This window comes from Plenodomus lingam (assembly GCF_022343315.1).
Source record: "Plenodomus lingam strain CAN1 chromosome Unknown contig_6, whole genome shotgun sequence".
NCBI lineage: Eukaryota > Fungi > Ascomycota > Dothideomycetes > Pleosporales > Leptosphaeriaceae > Plenodomus > Plenodomus lingam.
Window position 1 is genome coordinate 406,706 of NW_027093966.1, and position 20,979 is coordinate 427,684.

Below are 20,979 nucleotides of genomic sequence, written 5' to 3' on the forward strand. Positions count from 1 at the left end.
ATTATTTCTAATTAAGGCCCTTAGTTTATATCTAGTTTCTAGTCTAAGTTCTATTAGATTATAGGCACTAAAGTTAAGCTCTCTACTGCCTACTATAAATAGACTAATAGACAAACTAAGATTATAAATAAGTATATTAATTAGAGACTAAGGACTTTTATATCCTATTACTAAGATAACTAGAGCGACCTACTGTAACAAGGCTAGGCTAAAATAGCTAGCGCTTACTAGATGCCTAGGCTAGACTTAAACAAGGTTCATGGGTTGGCACTAGGGTCTAGCACTATTATCTGTTGAGATATATATATTATACTATGCAAGGATTACTTAGCTTAAGTATTCTCGTGCGTACCTTTTGGACCATGGCCAAGTGGTACAGGCAGGGGAGATGACGTAGTATTCATTTCACAGGCAGGGCGCCTACCTTGTTACACCTACTACCTATAATAGACCGTGCCTAAAGTACTCTTCTATATTTATCTATTAGCATAGCTCTATATTAGCTCCTCTTTAGTTCCTTACTAAAGCAAAGTTAGTATTAGAAACTAGAAAAGACCCTATCTACTATACTAGAGAAACTAAACCACAAGGACGCCTTATCCCTCGCTACTTAGATACACAACACCTAGAAGATTACTAAAGAAAATATAGAAAGAGGTTAAGACTAAATACACTCTACTACTAATCGCTATTACTATCTAGTTAACTAGAAGGTTAGTAACTATATTTATCTATCTACTACTAATCTTGCTATTTTATAACCTAGCTAAAAACTATCTAAATAATAGGAAGGTCCCTTTAAGGTATTAGAATAAGTAGAAAACGCGTATTAACTCTAATTACTACTAGGTTCTAAGATCTATAATATTTTCTCCCCTAATATACTATATAAAGATCCTTAAGACCTATTACCTAGATAAGAGGCTCTAAAACCCCCTAGTACCCCTATATAAGGTATAGAGGAATAGGAGGTAGAAGAAATCCTAGCTAGCAAATTATATTAATCTAAGCTAAAATATAAGGTTAAGTAGGTTAGACATAATTTAGATCCTGTTTAGTATCCTACCTCTAACTTTATAGGTGCTCCCTATAAATTATAGGTATTCTACTAATAGTATCTAAATTAGCTAGGTCCCCCACGTAGCTTACTAAAATAGATATAAGCATAGGAAAAAGGTAGAGAGGATCTAATATTACTTTATAATAATTATATCTAATATTAGAACTAATTTATATCCTATTTAGCTATATATTAGGCTATTAACTACTATCTATTACTATTATTCTTATTGCTATTTATTATTATATCCTATTTAGAACTAACCTAGAACCCTTAAGGTTCCTAGGACACTACCCCTAGGAAACCTCTTTAATCTATATCTATCTCTCTATTAGAACCTAGTTTAGACTCTATATTAGTAGAGATAGTACCTAGACTACCCTTCTTAGCTAGCTTCTAGATAACTAGTGCAACAGGTGCGGGAGCAGGTGTAGGAGCAGGGGTAGGAGCTAGGACTAATTTAGACTCCTTCTTATAGAACGCTTTTATCTTAGCCTACACTAGGAAAGTTACCTCCTAATTTAGTGCTAATTCCTCCTTAAGTTTATTTATAGCCTTTATTAAGCCCCTAACTACTAAGACTATCTTATAGATACTATTCTAAAGCTAATATAAATTAGATATAGTAGTATAATAGGTAGCTATAAGGATTTTAGTAGCTTCTATACCCTTAGTCTAAGTATTAATAATAGTAACGCACTTAGCTAGGTTTTAGGTAGTTTCTTAAATAGTAGCCTTAAACTACTTAATATCCTTCTAATAAGCAACTATAGCTTCCTTATCCTTATCCTCTTTAGTAGGGTTTGCTACTAGGCTATAGTACTTATCTAGAGCACCCCTAAGGGTAGAGTACTCTAGGCTAATAAAAGAAGGAATCTGCTAGGATTAGTAAAGGAACCCTATTAGACTTAGATACTTACTAGATTGTAATACTTATTCTAGGAGATATAGTACTAGCACTTCTTAGAATTCTTTAACTTAAAATTAAAATTATTAAACCTACCCCTAGCTAGAGCCCTAACTGCCCTTATATAGAGAGCGCGATAAGTAATAGGGAGGACTCCTAGTAGTACTAGTACTAGTATAGCTAAAGGTTCTAATTTAGATTAGTAACTATTTAATTATATAGATTAAATACTTACTAGGTTTTAGATAGATTAGGTTAAATAATTAAAAAATAGGGGATATAGGAATAAGAAAGTTAGTAGGTAGAGGGCTAGTTATATACAGGCTAGGGATAGGGGTCTATGCCCTAGGAAGAAGAAGTAAAGGTAAAGGTAGAAGTAAAGGTAGATTTATTTCACAAGAGCTTTTCTTTAATAAGGGATCTAAACCTAATCCTAAGGATAGGGACTATCCTTTCTCTATAGGAGGGGGTAGTATAATAATAAGGTAGAATTGCCTACCTATTATTCTATACTAAGTTAGGCCTAATAAAGGCCTAACTTACTAATATATATAGAGAACAGCTCGCCTATAGTTATAATAGGTATGTTCTTCTTATCCTTTTGTACAAGACCTATAGGTGTAGGAATCTTATCCTTTTCTATACAGACGCGCACTCCTATATGCCTTTGAGTCGTATAGGATACCTTTTGGATGCCCTACCTACCTAAGTTATTATAGTTACTAGAGAAGTGCCCTAGCTTTCTATAATTGTAGCAAGTTCCTAGGGTTCCTATTATAGTAGCGCTAGGAGTGGCTAGCGTAGCCTATAGGGGTTAATTATTTTAAGGGGTAGTGCCTTATTATTATAAGTAGGGCATATAAGGTTTAGCTATTAAAGGTCTATTATAGGGTTTCTAATTAGTGTCTAAATAAGACTAGTTTCTAGAGTATTAGAAAGGGGTTAGTCCTTTTCTAGATAATAGAGTAGTCTAAGTAGAAGTAGATAAGGTAGGGTATAGGTAGTATTCTATATTAAAAGTAGTAAGATAATCTACTATAGTCTTAAAATTATTATGCTAATTTTATTAAAAAGCAAGGTTTAGTATCCTTAGGGAAGGTGTAATCTTTATCTAGAGGTAGTAATACTACTCTAATTATAGTACTTCTCCTCTAATAGCAAGACTTTAGAACTATTACTTAAAAGTAGGGAATATCTCTATATTAGTTATATATAGGCAGTTAAATATAGTCTAACTCTTAGCTATCTTATTTCTAGTAATAAAATAAGTTTAAAGGAGGGTAATTATTTCCTTAGCTTTTTAGAACTAAAGACTTAGGGAATTAGATAGGTAATGTAGCTCTAAGTATTCTCTTGCTAGTCCTAAGTAGTGTCCCTAGACTAACGCTATCTAAGCTCTAGAAAAGGTATAGTAATTAGTATTAATCTCTAGCCTATCTTAAATAGATGCTTACTATTATCTAAAAGTAGGATTAGCACTATTACTAAGTATAGAGATATTTAGCATCTTTTTAGATTATCTCTTAGCTTTTATAGTATATACTATAGGGTTTAATATAGAAGCTAAAGACTAGTCTAGTTAGGTAGTACCTTATATCTCCTTATAGAGGGAGGTGTTATATAACTAATTAGTAAGTTACTTAACTTATTCCTCTAACCTCTCCTTTTTAGATAGGGTTAATATATATTTATCTTTAAAGGAGGTGTTACTTTAAGATTTCCTAGGAGTATAAGGTAGCTTAAGAGATAGGTAGGAAGTAGGTCCTTCTAGGAGGGTGTTATAAATTAAGTCCTCCTTGTTATGGACTGGCCTTAAGGGAGAATGCAATGAGCGTTAATAATAGTATTTAGTATCTTAAAGGACAGATAAGCCCTCCACGCCTTTTTATAGGTGTCTAGTGTGTTCACTTAGTAGTAGTATTAGACTTGGTCCGTCTTGTGTTAGACCTAGGCTTAGGCATAAGCCTAAGCCCTTTACATACCCCTAACCTTCCCTATAAACTATTGTAAAATTGTCTTTCTAGGGGTCTAGGGTTATGTCTCTATCCTCTACAATCTATATTAGGCTTTATTACTATATTTTTTAGTTTTATTGTTATATCTTTATATTCCTTCCTAATTTGTAACAGGCCTATATATTAAGTGGTACGCGCGCGTGGCGTCTATATGCTTATTTTAGCACCCTACTATAAAAGTTCTAATATAGCTATCCTACCCTACTATAAATTTCCTAAACTTACTTTGTTACACAACAGATTTTCTCTACTAATTAGCCCTCTTTCTACCCTCTCTATGTTAATCCTGCCTATTTAGCCTCTATTATATCCTTGTCTGCTGCTACTAGTGCTAGTAGTAGGGATCTACTATAAGGCAGTTAGACCCCGCGCTAGGCCTACTAAAATAAGGTGCGTACTTCTACTATTCTCCCTATATTTCCTACACTAACTTTTGCTTAGTACGCGTCTCCCTAAACATAGCTGCTTAGTAGCTTTATTATTTCTAGTAACTTAGATAATAAGGAGTATAATAGTAGCTTTATAAAGCCACTTCCCTGTGATTAATATATTAACTAGCTTTGTCTTTTTAGCAAGTGTAACTATTAGAAGGGTAGTAGTAAGTTCCCCTTAATTTTTATTTTCTTTGTAGTAAGTTCTAACTATATCTAGGGCGTTTATGTAAGTCTTGTTATTATAGTTACAAGACCTATACTAGGTTAGAGGCTATACTTGCTAATAATCCTAACGTCCGCCAAGCCCTCTACAACTAGCTTTAGTTTTATTATAGTTACTAGGAGGATTGCCTCTACATTGCAAAGAAAGGGACCCTTAGAACCTTTATAGGAAAACCTACTAAAGGCACTTACTACTAGTTCGTGCTATAGTTCTACTAGCTCTACTATTATTTTAAGAATCTTATATTAAGGGCTTAAACTAATAATACTATTACTCTACTTGCCCCTACTACCTACTTACGCGCCTATAATTAGTATTAGCTTAGTGCTATTATTCTATCTACTGCTAGTGCTTTAGTATTTCCCCTTTAGTCTACTATTACGCCTTTACGTAGTAGTTATAGCAACAACAATATTATATAGCTTACTACTACTACTAGTATTACCTTCTAGCGTATTAACTAGCGTATAAACAAGACCTAGGCCTAAACTAACCTTTAAATTAATAAGCTTAAGAGCGCTACTAAGCGCACTACCTATAGTATTAAGACTCTTATTATTAGTATTAATTTTCCTTTATTCCCTTTATATATATTCTAACGTTAGCTTTCTTTAGGCCTAGGGTGCTACGCATTAGTAAACTATTAAAGCACTACCCTTCTCCTACTACTACTACTACTATTACTTATACTTATTAACTAAGTCCTCCCCTACCTATACTACGCGTAAGCGTTACTACTATTACTAAGAGATATAGAGGCGTTAGAATAATATAAATAATAGTTTAGGGGGAGCTAGGGGGGGGGTTAGTTATAGATAGTAATAGTATAGATACTACTACCTAATTATTAGCTACCTTATAAAACTTTAGTAGCAGGGCACTTACTTAGAGTATTATTAAGGATAAATAAAAGATATCTCTAATACCTTTCTACTTCTTAATTATAATAAAGGTCTAAGTTATTATTCTAGTTTTCTTCTACACTTACTTCCTAGCTTTTATATATATTAGGCTATTATTATACGTGATATCCCTATACTATTCCTTAAACCTATCTAGAGCCTTAGTATCCTACACTACCTCTAGCGGGTGCTATATTAGATTAATATACCCCTTCTACTTTACTAGGACTTAATGCTTCCCTTTTCCTCTTGTATTCTTTATATAAAGGATCTCTTCTACTTCCTATTTATCTAGCATTACGTCTCTATTTTCTAGAGTAACTATAGGGCCTAGTTATAAGTCCTAAAGCTTCTAGCTTAGCAGCAGATTATTAGCAGCTCTCTCTAGCAGATCTACATGCACAGTCTTATACAAGTTCCCTAGTAAGTCTAATACTACTATAAGTAGAGTAGGGACTTCTATTACTTTATACTTTACCTATAGCTAGTTAAACTTTTTACTTAGTTAGTTTATCTTTATATTACGCATTATAAACTAAACTATATTGCCTTTTAGGAACTTTTTAGCTAGCTATTAGGACTAGTTTATTACTTCCTATTATTATTACTATTAGAATATAATAGTAGCTTGCGCTAGCTCTACACCCCTCTACAGGTGCAATAAGAATGCTACAGCCTCTCTACAAGGATTCTTAGGCTTTACTAGTAGTAACATTTGCTTTTATAGAGTGTCTGCAGTATACCTATTTAAAAGAAGATTTAGGCTAACACTAGTTATACTAGAGTCCCTATTATTAAGTGCAAGTTAGCAGGCTAGTAGGTAGTTAGGCTAGTTAGTCTGCTTAAAGCATACTATTATGCGCAGCACTACCTGCACTTCTTAGTTTGCCTGCTCTATCCTGCTGTCTATCTAAGGGTGGTATGCAGTGGACAGTAACTAGTTTATCTTTATTATCTAGCACAACGTTATCTAGAAAGATCCTAACTAGTTAGAGCCTTAGTTAGTAATAATAGAGGATAGGAAGCCCTAGAACTGCCACTAGTTATCCTAGAAGATCCTTACACAATAATTAGCTACTATAGAGACTATTGCTTTAAGCTAAATATATTTAGATAATCTATTAGTAATAACTAATAGGAACTAAGGTTTACTATTATCTTTTATAGGTAGGTTAACTATAAAGTCTATAGATATTTAGGACTAGTATTATAACGTAACTAGTATAGGTTATAATAGACCCTATTAGCGTTTCTAGGAGATATAAGTACTATAATAATAGCAGTTCTAGATATACTGCGCAATATCTCCTAATATTCTATCCTAATAATAGTTATAGCGTGGTATTTAAAATATTGTGTTCTTTCCTAGATATCCTACTAAACCTAATTTATATACTTACTATATAATAGTAGTTATAAGGGGTTCCTGTATTAGTAACTAAATAACGCCCCTCTAAAGCAAAGTACCGTGTGCGCTAATTACACAGTCCCTAATCTATTACTTTATATTAGCTAGAACTAGGAAAGACCTAGCAACTTTCTAAACTATATTAAGACGCACTTAGTATATCTTATCTTCTAATACTACTTTGTCCTATAGTGTCTACATGTGCAGGTTAGTAAAGAGGCTAGCGCCCTTTAGTAACTTAGACGCCTCCTCCACTTCTAACACTATAACCTAGAGTAATTTAGGGCGCATTACTAACTATAGTGTTGCTTTAAAGGAGTTTAAATCTTATGGTCGCCTGCTTAAGGTATTAGGTTATCCTACAAGACAGCTAGGTCTATACTATAGGATATACTAGTATTTTAAAAGTTCCTCTGCCTAGTAGCACTATTACTTGCTTAAGCTTTAGAGGCTAGTAAAGTACTCTAGGTTTTTATAGTCTATAAATATTATAAATAGCTTATAAACGCTCTATAGCTCTGCTAACTAACTTTTAAGACACTTAATAATAGCTAGCAATTCCTTATTATATATAGTATAGTTTTGTCTCTCTAGTATTAGTGCTATAGAGTAGTAAGTAACTAGGCGCTAGACGCCCCTAACTTTTTATAATAAGTAACCCCTAAGAGCATATCCTAAATAGTCTACTTCTAATAATATTTCTTTAGCTAGGTCCTATTACGCTAGTACTAGTCTAGATATAAATGCCTTTTTTAGTGTATTAAATGCACTCTATTCTTCCTCTCCCTATTAGAATAGGGTATCCTTCCTAGTTAGTTAGTTTAGAGGCGCTACTACTTTAGAAAACTTTATAATAAAATTGTAGTAGAAGTTAGCAAAACCTAGAAAACTCCTTACCTCTCTTATATTCCTAGGGGATTCTTATTCCTATACTGCCCTAAGCTTTTTAGGGTTAGGTCTAAGTAATTTGCCCGCCTTAATAATATAGCCTAGGTAGCGTACCTCCTTAATATAGAACGCACACTTCTCTAAGTCTAGGTATAGTCCTACTTCTTTTAATAGTATAAGTACACGCTTTACTTTTTCTATATAGTTAAACTAGTCTCCTCCTAAATAAATTAGGATATTATTAAGGTAGGCTATTATATATAATCTAAGTAACTCTATAAGCGTAGTATTAATATATTATTAGAAAGTAGATAGCGCACTACTAAGACTAAATAGATATACTAACTATTTATATAACCTAAACTAGGTATAGAAAGCTATTAAAGACTTATAACCTTCTACTATTCTAACTTTATAAAAGGTAGCGTAAATATCTACTTTTATAAACTAATTTACGCTAGATAGTATACACAAAGTTTCCTTAATAAGTAGTAGTAGGTATTAGTCTAATATTATTATACTATTAAGTATCTAGTAATCCACATAAAGGCGCTAACTGCCTAATAGCTTCTTTACTAGCAACACTAGAGCTCTAGCTATAGAAGAGCTTGCTTAGATCTAGCCCTTATCTATTAATCTAGTAAGTTATATTCTTAGTTCTAGCAATTAATTATAAGATATAGGGTATAGGGGACCCTATAGGGGGTTAGGCTAGGTTCTATCTAGGAGAGTTATTAACTAAACATAGTAATCTATACTACCCTAATAGGGCGGCAAACTGCTTGCTAACTCTTTGTTAAATAGGTCCTTAAACTCTTAAAGTTCTAGTAGCAACTTTATCTTTCTAGTTTTATACTTAGGTTTATAGGAAACTATATTACTAGTAATATAGATAGTGTATATATTAATAGGACTTCCCTTATTAACACTTCCTAGATATTTTATTAGGCGCAAGTTATATATTACTTATAATATATCTAGTATATTTATTATAAAAATTTATACCTATATATCTTCCTATTAGGGTTCTTAATTTAGTAACCCTACTATAACTAAACCTAAGATAATAGAGATATAGGTAGGATACAGGCGTCTCCTGCTCTCTTATACTACTATATTTCTTACCTTCCTAATTATTAATTTGCCTTATAGAATATCTATAATAACGCCCTCTCTATAAAGCTATAGTCTGCCTAGTATTAGTTAATAGGAAAGATAAGGTACTATATAAGCTAAAAGCTAAGACCACTAACTATCTAAATTATAGTCTAATGCTACTAACTATATAATTCTTATACCCTTAGCAATTCCCTAGGTATATTATAAGGGTTGCAGGGGAATATTAATAAAGGTCCTACTAATCTATCTTACTAACTTTTCCTTAACTATACTAAAACACTAGCACCCTAAATTAACTATCGCTTGCACGTTCTCTACTCTACCTAGGAGGAGGGGAATAAAGAAGGGAGGATTATTTAACCCTACCTTAATATCTAGGGGATACTTAATAGCCTCTACTATTAATAATTCCTCTATTATAGTGTCCTCCTTATACCCCTAACTTAGCCTAGGGTTAGGGGTAGCTAGTTTCCTAAATTAGGGCCACTTGCTAATACTATAACTATCTTAACACCTACTAGTTATAGTAATAGGGTATTAGGATATACACGTATAAAATAACTACCCTATCTATACTAGGTGTAGACCTTTGCTAGTTTCTATATATTAAATAGGTCCTATAGGATCTAGTTAGGATATAATATTAGTAGTTTAGTAGGTGTACTTAATAAGGCTACCACTTCTACTATATTTATATTACTATCCTAATCTAAGGTAGACCTCTACTAGGGTTCCTTAGACTTACTAGCCTAAAGAAACCCTAGTTCTAGAGAGGCTATTTTAATATCTACTATAATTATCTTATATTCCTCTATAGCTATATTATAGTTTATTCTAGAGACTCCCCTATTAAGAGAAACTAAGCGTATATAGCTATTAAGAGATTACTAAAGTTATAAAAGCTTTTATTTATTATCCTAGTATAAACCTCCTAACTATATAAGAAGCTATATAAAATTTATAAAAAACTCTATAAAAGGCTAATTTTAGCCCTAATATAAGTGTTCTAACGTAACTTAGGCGCGCTCCTACCTATAGTAGTTACTATAATAGAATACTAGGTAGTTAAGAAACCTGCTTATATCCTAACGCTTATATACACTATCCTTAAAGTATAGTACTATAGCACGCTAGACTATAGGTAATAACTAGGACTAAATATATATAAACCTTACCTCCTTATCCCTAATAAAGACCTTATCTACACGCAGTTTAAACTCTATAGTTATTTACTAGGAGGAGAAGTTTGCCTTAGTGCTATTATATAGCAAGCTAACTAGGAAAGGTTTGCAATATAAGGCGGGGGAGGGTGGAGGCAGCATGTTATTAAACCTAGCAGGCTTAGAGGAGGGTTAGGATAGAATCTAATTACGTATTTCCTTGTTCTATTAACGTAGTATAGCTATTATAGTAGAGTCTTAAGCCTATTATTCTATTAATCTATAGACCTGTTATATTAGCCTTTCTACTATATTAGGTTGCACCTAGTTATTCTAAATATCTAGCGCGTCTATCTCTTATTACTATTATAGTATGTTTAGAAGAAGATACTAAAATATTATAGACTAGCCTTAAGGGAGAATGTAATAAGCGTTAATAATAGTATTTAGTATCTTAAAGGAGAGATAAGCCCTCTACGCCTTTTTATAGGTGTCTAGTGTGTTCGCTTAGTAGTGGTGTTAGACTTGGTCCGTCTTGTGTTAGACCTAGGCTTAGGCATAAGCCCAAGCCCTTCACACTCCTTATCTAATTTCTTTCTATCTATAAATAGGCTTTTAAATGTAGCTAAACTAGATACCCTTCCTTTACCTTTATCTAATATTTAGTAGTTAATAAGAATAATAAATCTATTCTTTAGGGGGTTAGTTATAGAAGGATATTAGCTTTGCCTCTAATTCCTCTAGGCTTTTAGTAGTCTCTAGGTCTCTACCTTAACGCAATCTAACGCGATTTTTCTAAAGGTAATCTAGCACTACCTATAGGTCTAGAAGTCTAAGCCTATAGGCTTTAGTTATTAGAAGTTCTAATAGCTATTCTAACTATAGAGTTATAGGGTTAGATAGCTACTAGAACTAAATTAGTAGCTTAAAATAATAACAAGTGCGATATTCTTAAATACTATTACTAGCTAGGATAATATTCTTCTTATAATATAATAACTTAGGTAGTTAGGGTATCTAAAAGGTATTCTATATAACTTAAAGATATATAGGAGTGCGCGTCTATATAGAAAAGGATAAGATTCCTACACCTATAGGTCTTATACAAAAGGACAAGAAGAACATGCCTATCCTAACTATAGGCAAGCTGTTCTCTATATATATTAGTAAGTCAGGCCTTTATTAGGCCTAACTTGGCATAGAACAATAGGCAGGCAATTCTGCCTTATTGTTACAGAAATCTATAACAAAGAATTGTTTATAATAATCTGCGCCTTTAAGAAATAGCGTGATAACCTAATAAGTACTTAGCACCTTATTAGAGTATACACAGACTACTAAGCACTAGAGTACTTTATACCTACTAAAGTCCTTAGTGCTAGGCAAGCTAGATAGCTAGAGGTTATAAGTCCCTTTAACTTCTAAATAAAGTAAACTCCTAGATCCTATAACGCCTAAGCTAATATCCTAAGTAGAAGGGAATAGGGTTTAATTAATCTTAAGACTACTTAAAGGGATAATTGCTTATAAGTAATAATTGCCCTAGATAGGTTACACCCCTAAATTAACTCTAACTTGGCGCAAGACTACCTAGCTAAGCGTTCCTTACTAATCCTTGCCTTAATTATAGTAATTTAGAACCTAATACCTCTTACATCCCTAGAGCTTATTAACACTCTTCTTTAAGAAAATAGGTCCTTATTCCTAATAGAATAATTAGAGTTGCCTAAGCACTATTAGTGTAACAACGCAGGTAGGTAAGGCATCTAAAAGGTATCCTATACAACTTAAAGGCATATAGGAGTGCGTGTCTATATAGAAAAGGATAATATTCCTACACTTATAGGTCTTATATAAAAGGATAAGAAGAATATACCTATCCTAATATAGGTAAGCTACTCTCTATATATATTAACAAGTTAGGCCTTTATTAGGGCTAACTTAGTATAGAATAATAGGCAAACAATTCTGCACTATTGTTACAGGTAGAGTACTAGGCTAAGATACTTAGACCTATGTTAGGGCAATATTATCTATACGGTGACCTTTAGATACTCCTAGTCTAAGATAGAATAAGGTGTATACTTATTATACATTATACCTTACCTTAGATATAATAAATAGTCTACTATAATATTTATATAAATATAGTTACTATATACTATTTATAAATATAATATAACCCTTTATATTTAAGACTAGCTAGCAATATCTTAACCTTTATAAATTACTAGTAAATCCCCCTACCCTCCCCTCTCCCCTACAAGATTTAAGCATCTATCTTAATACTTTATATGCGTAAAGGCTAACTATTACATAGAGTAAAGAATAGGGTAATATAGAAATTTAGATTTCTATGCTTAGGAATAATTTAGGAGATAGATTATTAGATTATATCTACTATAATAGGACTTATATAAATAGAACTTTAGCTACCCCTACTAGAAGGTGTATAATTAGTAAATCTTCCTTACTAGAGCTCCTTTTTCTATATTAGCACTTAGCAGTAAGCTAGCAAGTAAGCTAGTAGTGGATTAGATAGTAGATAAACTAGGGTATAGATCAAGGATATTAATTAGGGTTTAGATTGGTTAATTAGATCAAGATGCTCCGTGATCCGGTTGGTATCCTTCCTGCAATAGGTACTATCTATGCTAGTACTACTATAAGGAGTTTATATAACTAGACCTCTACTCTACTACTCCTATACATATCCTAGCTTATAGTATCTAATATCCTAGCTGTTCCCAAAATTCTTCAATTTTAATGGAAATATCTCTCTGTATAGTTCTAGACTCCCATATATCAGGAAGTTCCCTTAGAACACTCACCCAACCACTAATTACCTCATCCTTTTTCTCAACACCTGCGAAATGCACCAGATAGTCGCCACGTCTCACATCTTCTTCTCTTAGCCCGTCATCATCTTTACGGTCCTTGAATTGTTGAGGACTGCCGTTTGAGTAGCCATTGAACCAATACTGCGGCACGAATTGTACTTGGTCCTTAAAGTCCTGCCTGTTGATGACTATCTCCATAGCGCTTTGCTCAGTAAACGTTAGTTGGACGCCTGGATTGTAATGGCGGAATGCAAGGATGGCAGTGAAAAGTTCGACAGCCCACCTGCACACCCGAAGCAAGAAAACGCCATTGTTCAAGCCATTCAGGTCGTTGTTGACAAGAAGGTTTGTTGTGTTTCTCTTGTTCTTATTGGAATCTTTTGAGCGGTTCCACCGTCCACCAAGGCCTGGGAGATCCGGAGGCAAGAAGCTCGATATTGGACGGCACTGGTCCAAGATCAAAGTGTCGCGGTCAACCCACATTATCCATTCTAGCCGCTTGGACTCTGGCTTTATCATTTCATCCATAAGCAGGTCGAGGAGGAAGGCAGGTTTATTCCAAAGGTCATCCACGATCGGATCGCACATGACATGAACCTCAGTGCCATAAATCAGACTATGGAGAAGATGCGACTCCAACGCGTTCTGGTAATGATTCTGCTGTTCTCCAAAGTGCGCAGTAGCTAAACCAATGCGCATTCGTCGTGTCGTAAAAGGGGAATGCTTCCTGCACACCACATGCTTCGTAGTGGAATCATGAATAAGTTGGTGGCTAATCTCGGGCAGGCATTGCGTGTCACCGTGCGAGACAAAGCTGGATACTCGATGTGATTGTTTTGTACCGATAGTGCTATGATTTGGATTGTCTGTCCGCGAATGGGGGATCAAGTAAAGTTGTGCTGAGAGTAGGAGAATACAAAAAGTGACAAAGATCTTGAAGCCTAAGTACTCAGTTGCAAGATTGAAGACTGCACAAGGGCGCATGTCGGATGCTTCTCGAGCTTTAAAGTTGAAATGAGGCAGTGAGAGGTTGGTGCTGAAGTTCACATCTGAAGTCTCTGTGCGGTTGCCTTCAAGTTACTCTGTCCTATATAACCCATCCCTAGCCTAAAGGGGTATTTTTCTCTAGAGTGCGACGCGTATCAATTGCTCTCAGGACATAAAGCCTCAAGCTGAGCTATGCGACACTACTGATCTGATAGTCCGTTGACCTTGACTCGACAAGGAATTGCCAATGTCTACCGTATGGCAGTGTTGACCACCTATCCGCTTCCCATTCGCCAGTCTACATTCTGCAAAGGCCGAGACCTTGGCAGTGGCGGAGTGATGCTATCTTCTGGACGCTCTTCGGAAAGTTGATGCCCCTGCCAACATATCTATGGACATGGTTACGTTGTGCGAATACCGGTAGACTACGGCTGTGGATACCCATTCGATGCGCTCAGAACACGTCCCTGTCCTTACCGGTACCTATCTACATCATCTTAATCTTCACATTCATCCTCTCCAAAAGCTTCGTCGTGCAAGTTGATATGTGTGAGGCTCTAGATCAATGGCTTTAATATCGATTTTCTTTCTTACAAGATTCTTCTTTACTGCATAAGGTAATCATGGCACTCAAAGAACCATTGACGTCGTATTCCTACAAGAAGCTGGTTATTCTCGAGCTTGTAAGACGGTCCAAGGATCCACCTTTCAATGCTACTTGCTGTCAGTCACAGCCTTGTAGAATGCAAAGAACCGCCGACTATTTTGCTGCCGATGACAACGTGCATGGGTAGCATTGATCATTCCGGTAGACCATGCAAAAACAGCTGTGTCAGCTCGGCACTGGACATCGGACACAGCAGGGCGAAATCGCAATGAAAGACTCATGCATTCTCTGGTCATGTTCAACCCGACAATTTATCTTCTTGATCAGAAAAAAATGTGATGCGTTTGTCGGCCTGGTTTTCTGGGTTGGGTTTGATACAGCCGCATGCCTTTGCAGGTGTCAGTACGTTAGAAAGGCAGTGCCTAATAGTAACTACCTATCACACGGAAGCAGACCGTCACATTAGAAGTCAAGCACTGCGAGGCTTCGGCGACGCTAACTGCAATCTATTATAAAAAACTAGCCATGTGCACTCACTAAGGTTTGTGCCTACAGTCCAGCCGCAGATCTTGATCACTGCCAAGATTTTTATCTGCCTGAGCAGAAAAGATGTGTCTGACAAGCACTGTGTGTACTGGTCCCAAACATTTGTGCCTGCGATTAGATCGCGTTCTACAGATGTCGTTTACCGGTACTTGTGCGCCTTGTCTTCACATGGTTTGGATCTAGCGATCTGTGTGGCCAAACACACAACCCTCCACAGTCTGAGCCACCGTTCAGTGGGTCACAATCGTCTCGCGGATCATCATGGCACACTTGACCTTCCTCATCGCATGCAAGCCCTGTAAAGCCACCACACATCTTGTCCTTTACGCAGATACCTAATGCGTCACAGGCAGGCCCACACCCACCCGTATATGGGTCAGTGATGCACGTCTCTCCAGGATCGCATAATAAAATATTTGCTCGTCCACCTCCACATATTTTGTGCGTATTGATTGGCTTGGGCAAGGTTGTAGGCGTAGATGAAGTGGTCGAATTTGGTACTTGTATCGTCGGCGTATCAACTGGTTGCGGCGGGCAGCTCTACGAGGTATTAGTTGGGACTAGATCTCTTCACTGATAACAAAAGCGCACCTGGAGAACCGGTTTCCTGCCGCCACACTTCTTGTAGCACTGCTGCGCTGCCGCATTCGCACACCAGCATGAGTCCGGCCACATCTGTATGCACATTGTCTCTTCACATGTACACTCTTTGGCCAGTTCAGGCACTTGTTCGGGGTCAGATGAAGCTTCTGGCTCCACCTCACGCGCAACGAGTGCACCTGCGGTACATGATTTCATCATGGGCTGGGGGCCACCGCACTTCGCATAGCAGCTCTGGGCTGCTCGGTTGGCACAGAGGCATGACTCGGGAAAAGATTGAGCGCATATCACTTCTTCACAGACACACGATGGAGCCGGGGAAACTGTGCTCGGTTTTGGAGGTATTGCTGGTAGTATTGTTGGCAGGCAAGCCTTTTTTGTACAATGTCAGCATGCAGTAGTACTCTTGGAAATTGGTTCAACGTACAACGAAGGTAGGAAGATATCTCGGGCATAGTAGTTTGCACCTCAGTTCCCGTCCATTGATGCAGCGACATAGTTTCTGCGAAATCATCAAACCAGCTTCATTAAATTGCCATGTCCAACGGTTTAATGACCTACCATGGGGTCCTTTGTTAAACATGATACTAGGGGGCATCCGCACGTGTTGTTCACAGTCTGGGCTAGGCCCAGAGTGCCCAACGCGAGACAGAGTAGCAAGTACGTCTTCATTGCAGTGGGATGAGGGTTATTTGTTTAGGTATCGAGGAAGATGATCTTGATAGATTGAATCAAGATTAGTCTTCAGGACCGGGCCGAAAGTAGATTCTGAGAAGTGATGGTCACACTATCTTGGCTTTACATATATACATTATGCCAAGATGTTACCCAGCTCTTTTCATAGGTACGCATGATTTACTATGTCATGTACGCCCTCTATTATGGTTACACAGACACGATATCTAAACTCTACCTGTATCCCCATGAGGTTGAGATGTAGCGGCCGGCACCCAGATATCATTGCGCACAGACCCAGGTTGAAGCATTCTTCAGGAGGAGGAGATCGCAAGGGAGGCACATTGGTGATTGACATTTGGACGTCACCCAGATTTGTGGTTGCTTTAGTAGATGGGAGTCAGGAATGCATGGTTCCGACTTTAGTGTTTGACAACCCGTACATTGATGAAGCCGGGGAACCCTCCTCGAGCATCTCTAGTTTAAACTAGAATTCCTGCACAACAACGTGACCTTTACACGACTGTGTGCCAAAAACGAAAGGAGGGAAGGGGTACTCCTCTTCTTTGTCTTTTGACATGTTGACACCTTGCACTGCCATGGACATGTTCGAGCGGTGCACTATTTTATCTTCATTATCTAGATCTAAAAGACAAAATTTTCTGTTATGATGACTGTCACTTGATCCGAAAATCAGGGTGAGGGCGTAATTTCTTCCTTAAAAGCATCATAACTCGGTTGGTAAGGCGTTGCACGATGTATGCCATGCATCCCTCGCATGAAACCAGGATGATAACGAACTATAGATATTCGGTCACCACTTGCCGGGACAAAACTTTTCAGAGGTCTTCTACCACTAGTTCGATAGAAGCAAGCTAAATTGCTCCCGTAGCCCGACCAAGTATCGAGTCACACTGCACCATCTCGAAGAATGCTAGAAGGTGCAACCCACGAAACGAATCGGCTAAAGATCAATGCTCATTTGCAGCACTTCGACTAGTGAACTCACCGATTGCTGTTTGCAGGAATGATATGTTCAAGTGTTATTGGGTGCATAAGGCGGGAGTAGGAACATTGTCCAACAGAGTATTGTCATAGACGACTGCAGTTGACTTGACGTCTTGCGTCCACGACATGAATCAAACCATATCAATGCCCCAGGCCGCAACACTTTCTAAAATGAGCACATGATCTCTAGAGAGCACGTTGTTTGGATATCTATCATGGGGCCAGTGGAAGGCCTAATGGCTTACTCCCAGTGAAGATGTGACATCAGCCACAGGCAAATCGCTCATCTCATGTAAACGCCGTATGTTCCAACCGGGGGTATACCAAAAAGCCTCTGCGTAAAATGTACAGTCAATATAACCATCATCGATCTCTGTCAACATCGTCGGGCGGCTGCCTCCGCTGAAGGCCCGTAGAGGCTCTGACGGCGTCCAAACCTCGCCATATAACAGTAGAAACAGTCGAGCTTAGTTCGCGATAAGGATTGGCCGGCACATCTTGTGGCTCGCGGCTCGTGCCACTGCGAGTCCAGCCCGTCTCGACATCATCGTGAACTGGCGCATACATGCCTAGAGCCGAGGTAGAAATTGGAACAGGCCTTGAGGCCGAAGGAGAGTCATTGCGGGTCCGTATTGCTTGGGCCTGGAGATCGTCTAGATCATTGAATGATTCAGGCGATTGTGTTGAGGATGGTTGCAAGCGATCATGGTAGGACTGTGATAAAGAGCGCACGACATCGCCTTTGCATATGGGACACGTTCGCCGACGTGTAACAAGCCAGGGTGTTCTGGATATTGTTAGTTGATGATCATTATCTAGGACGAAACGACCCACATGCAGTTCGCATGGAATTCATGACCACAAGGCAGACTCATGACCTGACTGACACCGTCCTCATATTCTTCCAAACACACGACGCATTCTTTTTGCCGACCTCCGTATCGACGCCTCCAGGCTGCTAGACCTGTTTCGCGCTTCTCTTCCGCTCGATCCGGAGACCCATGTTGAATAGCAGACGAGGTACCTGGCAGCTCGGAACTAGAATGGGATCGCAAAGGCGGTTGCTCCGGAGAGCGTTGGAGAAGCGGTGTCGTAGGAGAGGATGCCTCTGGCGTAGGAGAAGCCGATGGTTCGCTAATAGTTTGGTAGGTCCTCACAGGAAGGCGCTCGACCACGGACTTGGGTGCCCGCCAACGTCGGCGTCTTATGCGAGACCGCAAGAGCAGTAGCGCATATACAACGGTCAGGGTGACCAAGGGACTCACAACCAAGACAAGAAGGGTATCGAAGAAAGGACTGGTCGAGACATTTGTCGGTGTCAAAGTTACCCATAGACCTTCATGTAATAGTGCCGTACGCGAGGATGTGGTGTCGAGTTCCAAGTCAGCTCCAGATATGGATGTAACACTCCTGACTTCTGCACGGGCAGATGATTCGTCAGGTTGAGTGGGTTGATTGGGGCTTGACAATCTTCTCCACCAAGATGGTTTGTTTTTCTTCCTATCCACCCGACGGTATTCACCACTCCCTGGAAAGACGTTGGCTGAAGTCTGTAAAGGCGAAGCAGCAGATTGAACCACGGAAGCTGAGGCATCAGCGGCGGCTGGGGATGACAAGAGGTCCGGATCCCGCCAGTCTTGCTTGCCAATGACGAAGCCATCCGAGATCCTGGGGGCTGTTGCCATTGGGATTGCAGTTCCTGTCTTGATGGGATCTTCATCATTGTCCCAGTCGGTGGGGTTGATCCAGTCAAGGTCGCCACTGCCTGGTATTCTTCGACTACCAGCTTTCGGAAGCTTGCCTTGTCCATTGTGCAATCCCAGGGCGGAGAGGAGAGAGCGAAACAGGCCATCAGCCTCCGATTTACTCTGTGAAGCTTTTGCAGTTGATCCTACCGTCTCGGACAGGGTATGAGATGAAGCGAGGGTGGCCTGAGACTTTGGCTTAGTCGAGGTGGGACGACGCCATCGGCCCCCCTGGGCTTGATCACCACTGCCATGGCCCAGGTCATGGTGTGGGTTAGAGGGTTTGGTATAGGCCGTATTGCTTAGCGCGGCATTATGCACATTGCGCTGGGGAGGCAGTAAGGAGGAGAGTAAGTGGGCGGTAGTGTGTGAAGTGAACAAAGAGGGGATCGTGATATTAGAGGTGTCCCCTTTGGCGTACATGCGCACCAGAGCGCCTCCACGAACATCGTCGCCCACGATGACGGCAACTCCTCCGCGTCTCTGTGCCCACTGCACCTTGGCAAGGAAGCCGCAGCCGCCGCGCTTGAGCAAGACGACCTTGCCTGCAATCTCGGCGCTTTCCTGGATCGACTGGATGTCGGCATGTCCGCGACCTGATACCTCCTCGCGCGGTGTAGACTTTGTCGCATGGCTCCCGGCCTGTGCCGGTGAATGGGAAGAGGCCAGCAGACTTTGGCTTCCCTGGTCCCAGCCAGGATCGTCACCGCAGCCCAGCTCGCCCGTCCAGCCCAGGGTATCATCTCCGAAGCCGCTGCCAATCCATAGGGGGCCGCTTAGGCCATTCTTGGGGAGAAGGGGGCCAAATGCGGCGGGACGGGCGAGGAAAAAGGTCGAGTTGTCGTCGGTCAGGCTGATGATGGCCGAGGGGGGAAACAGCGAGGTGGGGGAGGTGAAGGAGAACAAGGCCTTGATGTGGCCCTGCGAGCCAGTGGCCTGTTCGGCTTCTTGTTGGTCGTGCGGGGGGCCCAGCGCGGCGTAGAAGAGCAGCGTGACGGCTATCAGGCTCGTTGACAACGCGACGAGCAGACGGAGCGGGCGCATGTTGGCGGCGAGCGGCGCGAGGAGGGGGACGGGTGGCGGGGAGGGACTGAGCGGGCAGACTGAAGGGGAAAGAAAGCGGGCGAGCAGCAGGAGATGCTGGCCAGCTATGGTGGAAGAGGCATTCGGCGCGGGCGTGGGAGCAAGCCAGGAGACAGCGCAGTCGATGATGCGGTAATGCAAGCAGGTAGGTACCGGTAATGCTACCACATGCAGCTCGCACGCCTGCAGATGCGCAACTTGTCACGAGATGGGTGTCGCACAGGGCAGCGGCAGCGACAACAGCGACGAGTACTGGTACGGTAGGTATAACGTGATCCACCACCGAGCGCCCACCCCCACCGAGCGCCCACCAACACCAAAATCCACCACCCACTAAATGAGGATATTGCGCCACCCACAATAGCTATTATCACGAGATTTCTTAGAGTCGCGATTATTAGATCTATTAGAGTAGATTAAATATTTTAGATTATGTAAGCAGCTTTTTAGGGGGTCTAATTAGGCGCCCACAGCGTAAAGTTGCCTCTACTACTATATCCTCTTCTACTAGCTCCTTATTAACCACCTTAGCTAGTATAATAGTAGGAGGCTTAAGGATTTGCCTCTTACCTATTTAGGACGTTTTAATATTATTTTAGAGTTACTTTTCTAGTTACTTAGTAGTTTTCTACTTATTACGTGTAGTAGCTTTTTAGGTAGCTTTCTCCTCCTACTCCTTCTTAGTAATTACTTAATTTAGGTAACACTCTTTTATAAGTTAAGCTTTAGTAAGCTTCTATTACTTATAAAGCTTAATTACCTTACTTTTTTA

At 39.3% G+C, this 20,979-nt stretch overlaps 3 protein-coding genes across 3 annotated transcripts; all 3 read right to left on the bottom strand.

Annotated features, from left to right (window-relative positions):
* Nucleotides 1-12,554: 12,554 nt before the first annotated feature.
* IAQ61_009381 (uncharacterized protein) lies at nt 12,555-13,655 on the bottom strand (the record flags this gene model as incomplete). Its single annotated transcript, XM_003838130.2, has 2 exons — nt 12,555-12,557; nt 12,963-13,655. The coding sequence occupies 2 exons, from the start codon at nt 13,653-13,655 to the stop codon at nt 12,555-12,557; spliced, it is 696 nt and encodes a 231-aa protein (XP_003838178.2).
* An 893-nt stretch (nt 13,656-14,548) lies between these two features.
* On the bottom strand, nt 14,549-16,218 carry IAQ61_009382 (uncharacterized protein; the record flags this gene model as incomplete). The annotated part of the gene is made up of 4 exons (XM_003838131.2): nt 16,124-16,218; nt 15,688-16,043; nt 15,302-15,636; nt 14,549-14,657 (listed from the first exon to the last, which is right to left on the bottom strand). Exons 1-4 carry the CDS (start codon nt 16,191-16,193, stop codon nt 14,549-14,551), a joined length of 870 nt encoding a protein of 289 aa, XP_003838179.1. The 5' UTR covers nt 16,194-16,218.
* Nucleotides 16,219-17,053: 835 nt separating this feature from the next.
* On the bottom strand, nt 17,054-20,529 carry IAQ61_009383 (uncharacterized protein). The gene is made up of 2 exons (XM_003838132.2): nt 18,214-20,529; nt 17,054-18,166 (listed from the first exon to the last, which is right to left on the bottom strand). Exons 1-2 carry the CDS (start codon nt 20,166-20,168, stop codon nt 17,743-17,745), a joined length of 2,379 nt encoding a protein of 792 aa, XP_003838180.1. The 5' UTR covers nt 20,169-20,529; the 3' UTR covers nt 17,054-17,742.
* Between the last annotated feature and the right edge of the window lie 450 nt (nt 20,530-20,979).

What these genes read in the sequence shown, in the direction of transcription:
- IAQ61_009383 (XM_003838132.2), bottom strand. Translation starts at nt 20,168, where the DNA reads ATGCGCCCGCTCCGTCTGCTCGTCGCGTTGTCAACGAGCCTGATAGCC. An exon ending in GAATTCCATGCGAACTGCAT is followed by an intron (nt 18,167 to 18,213) that starts GTGGGTCGTTTC and finishes AACAATATCCAG; the next exon opens with AACACCCTGGCTTGTTACAC.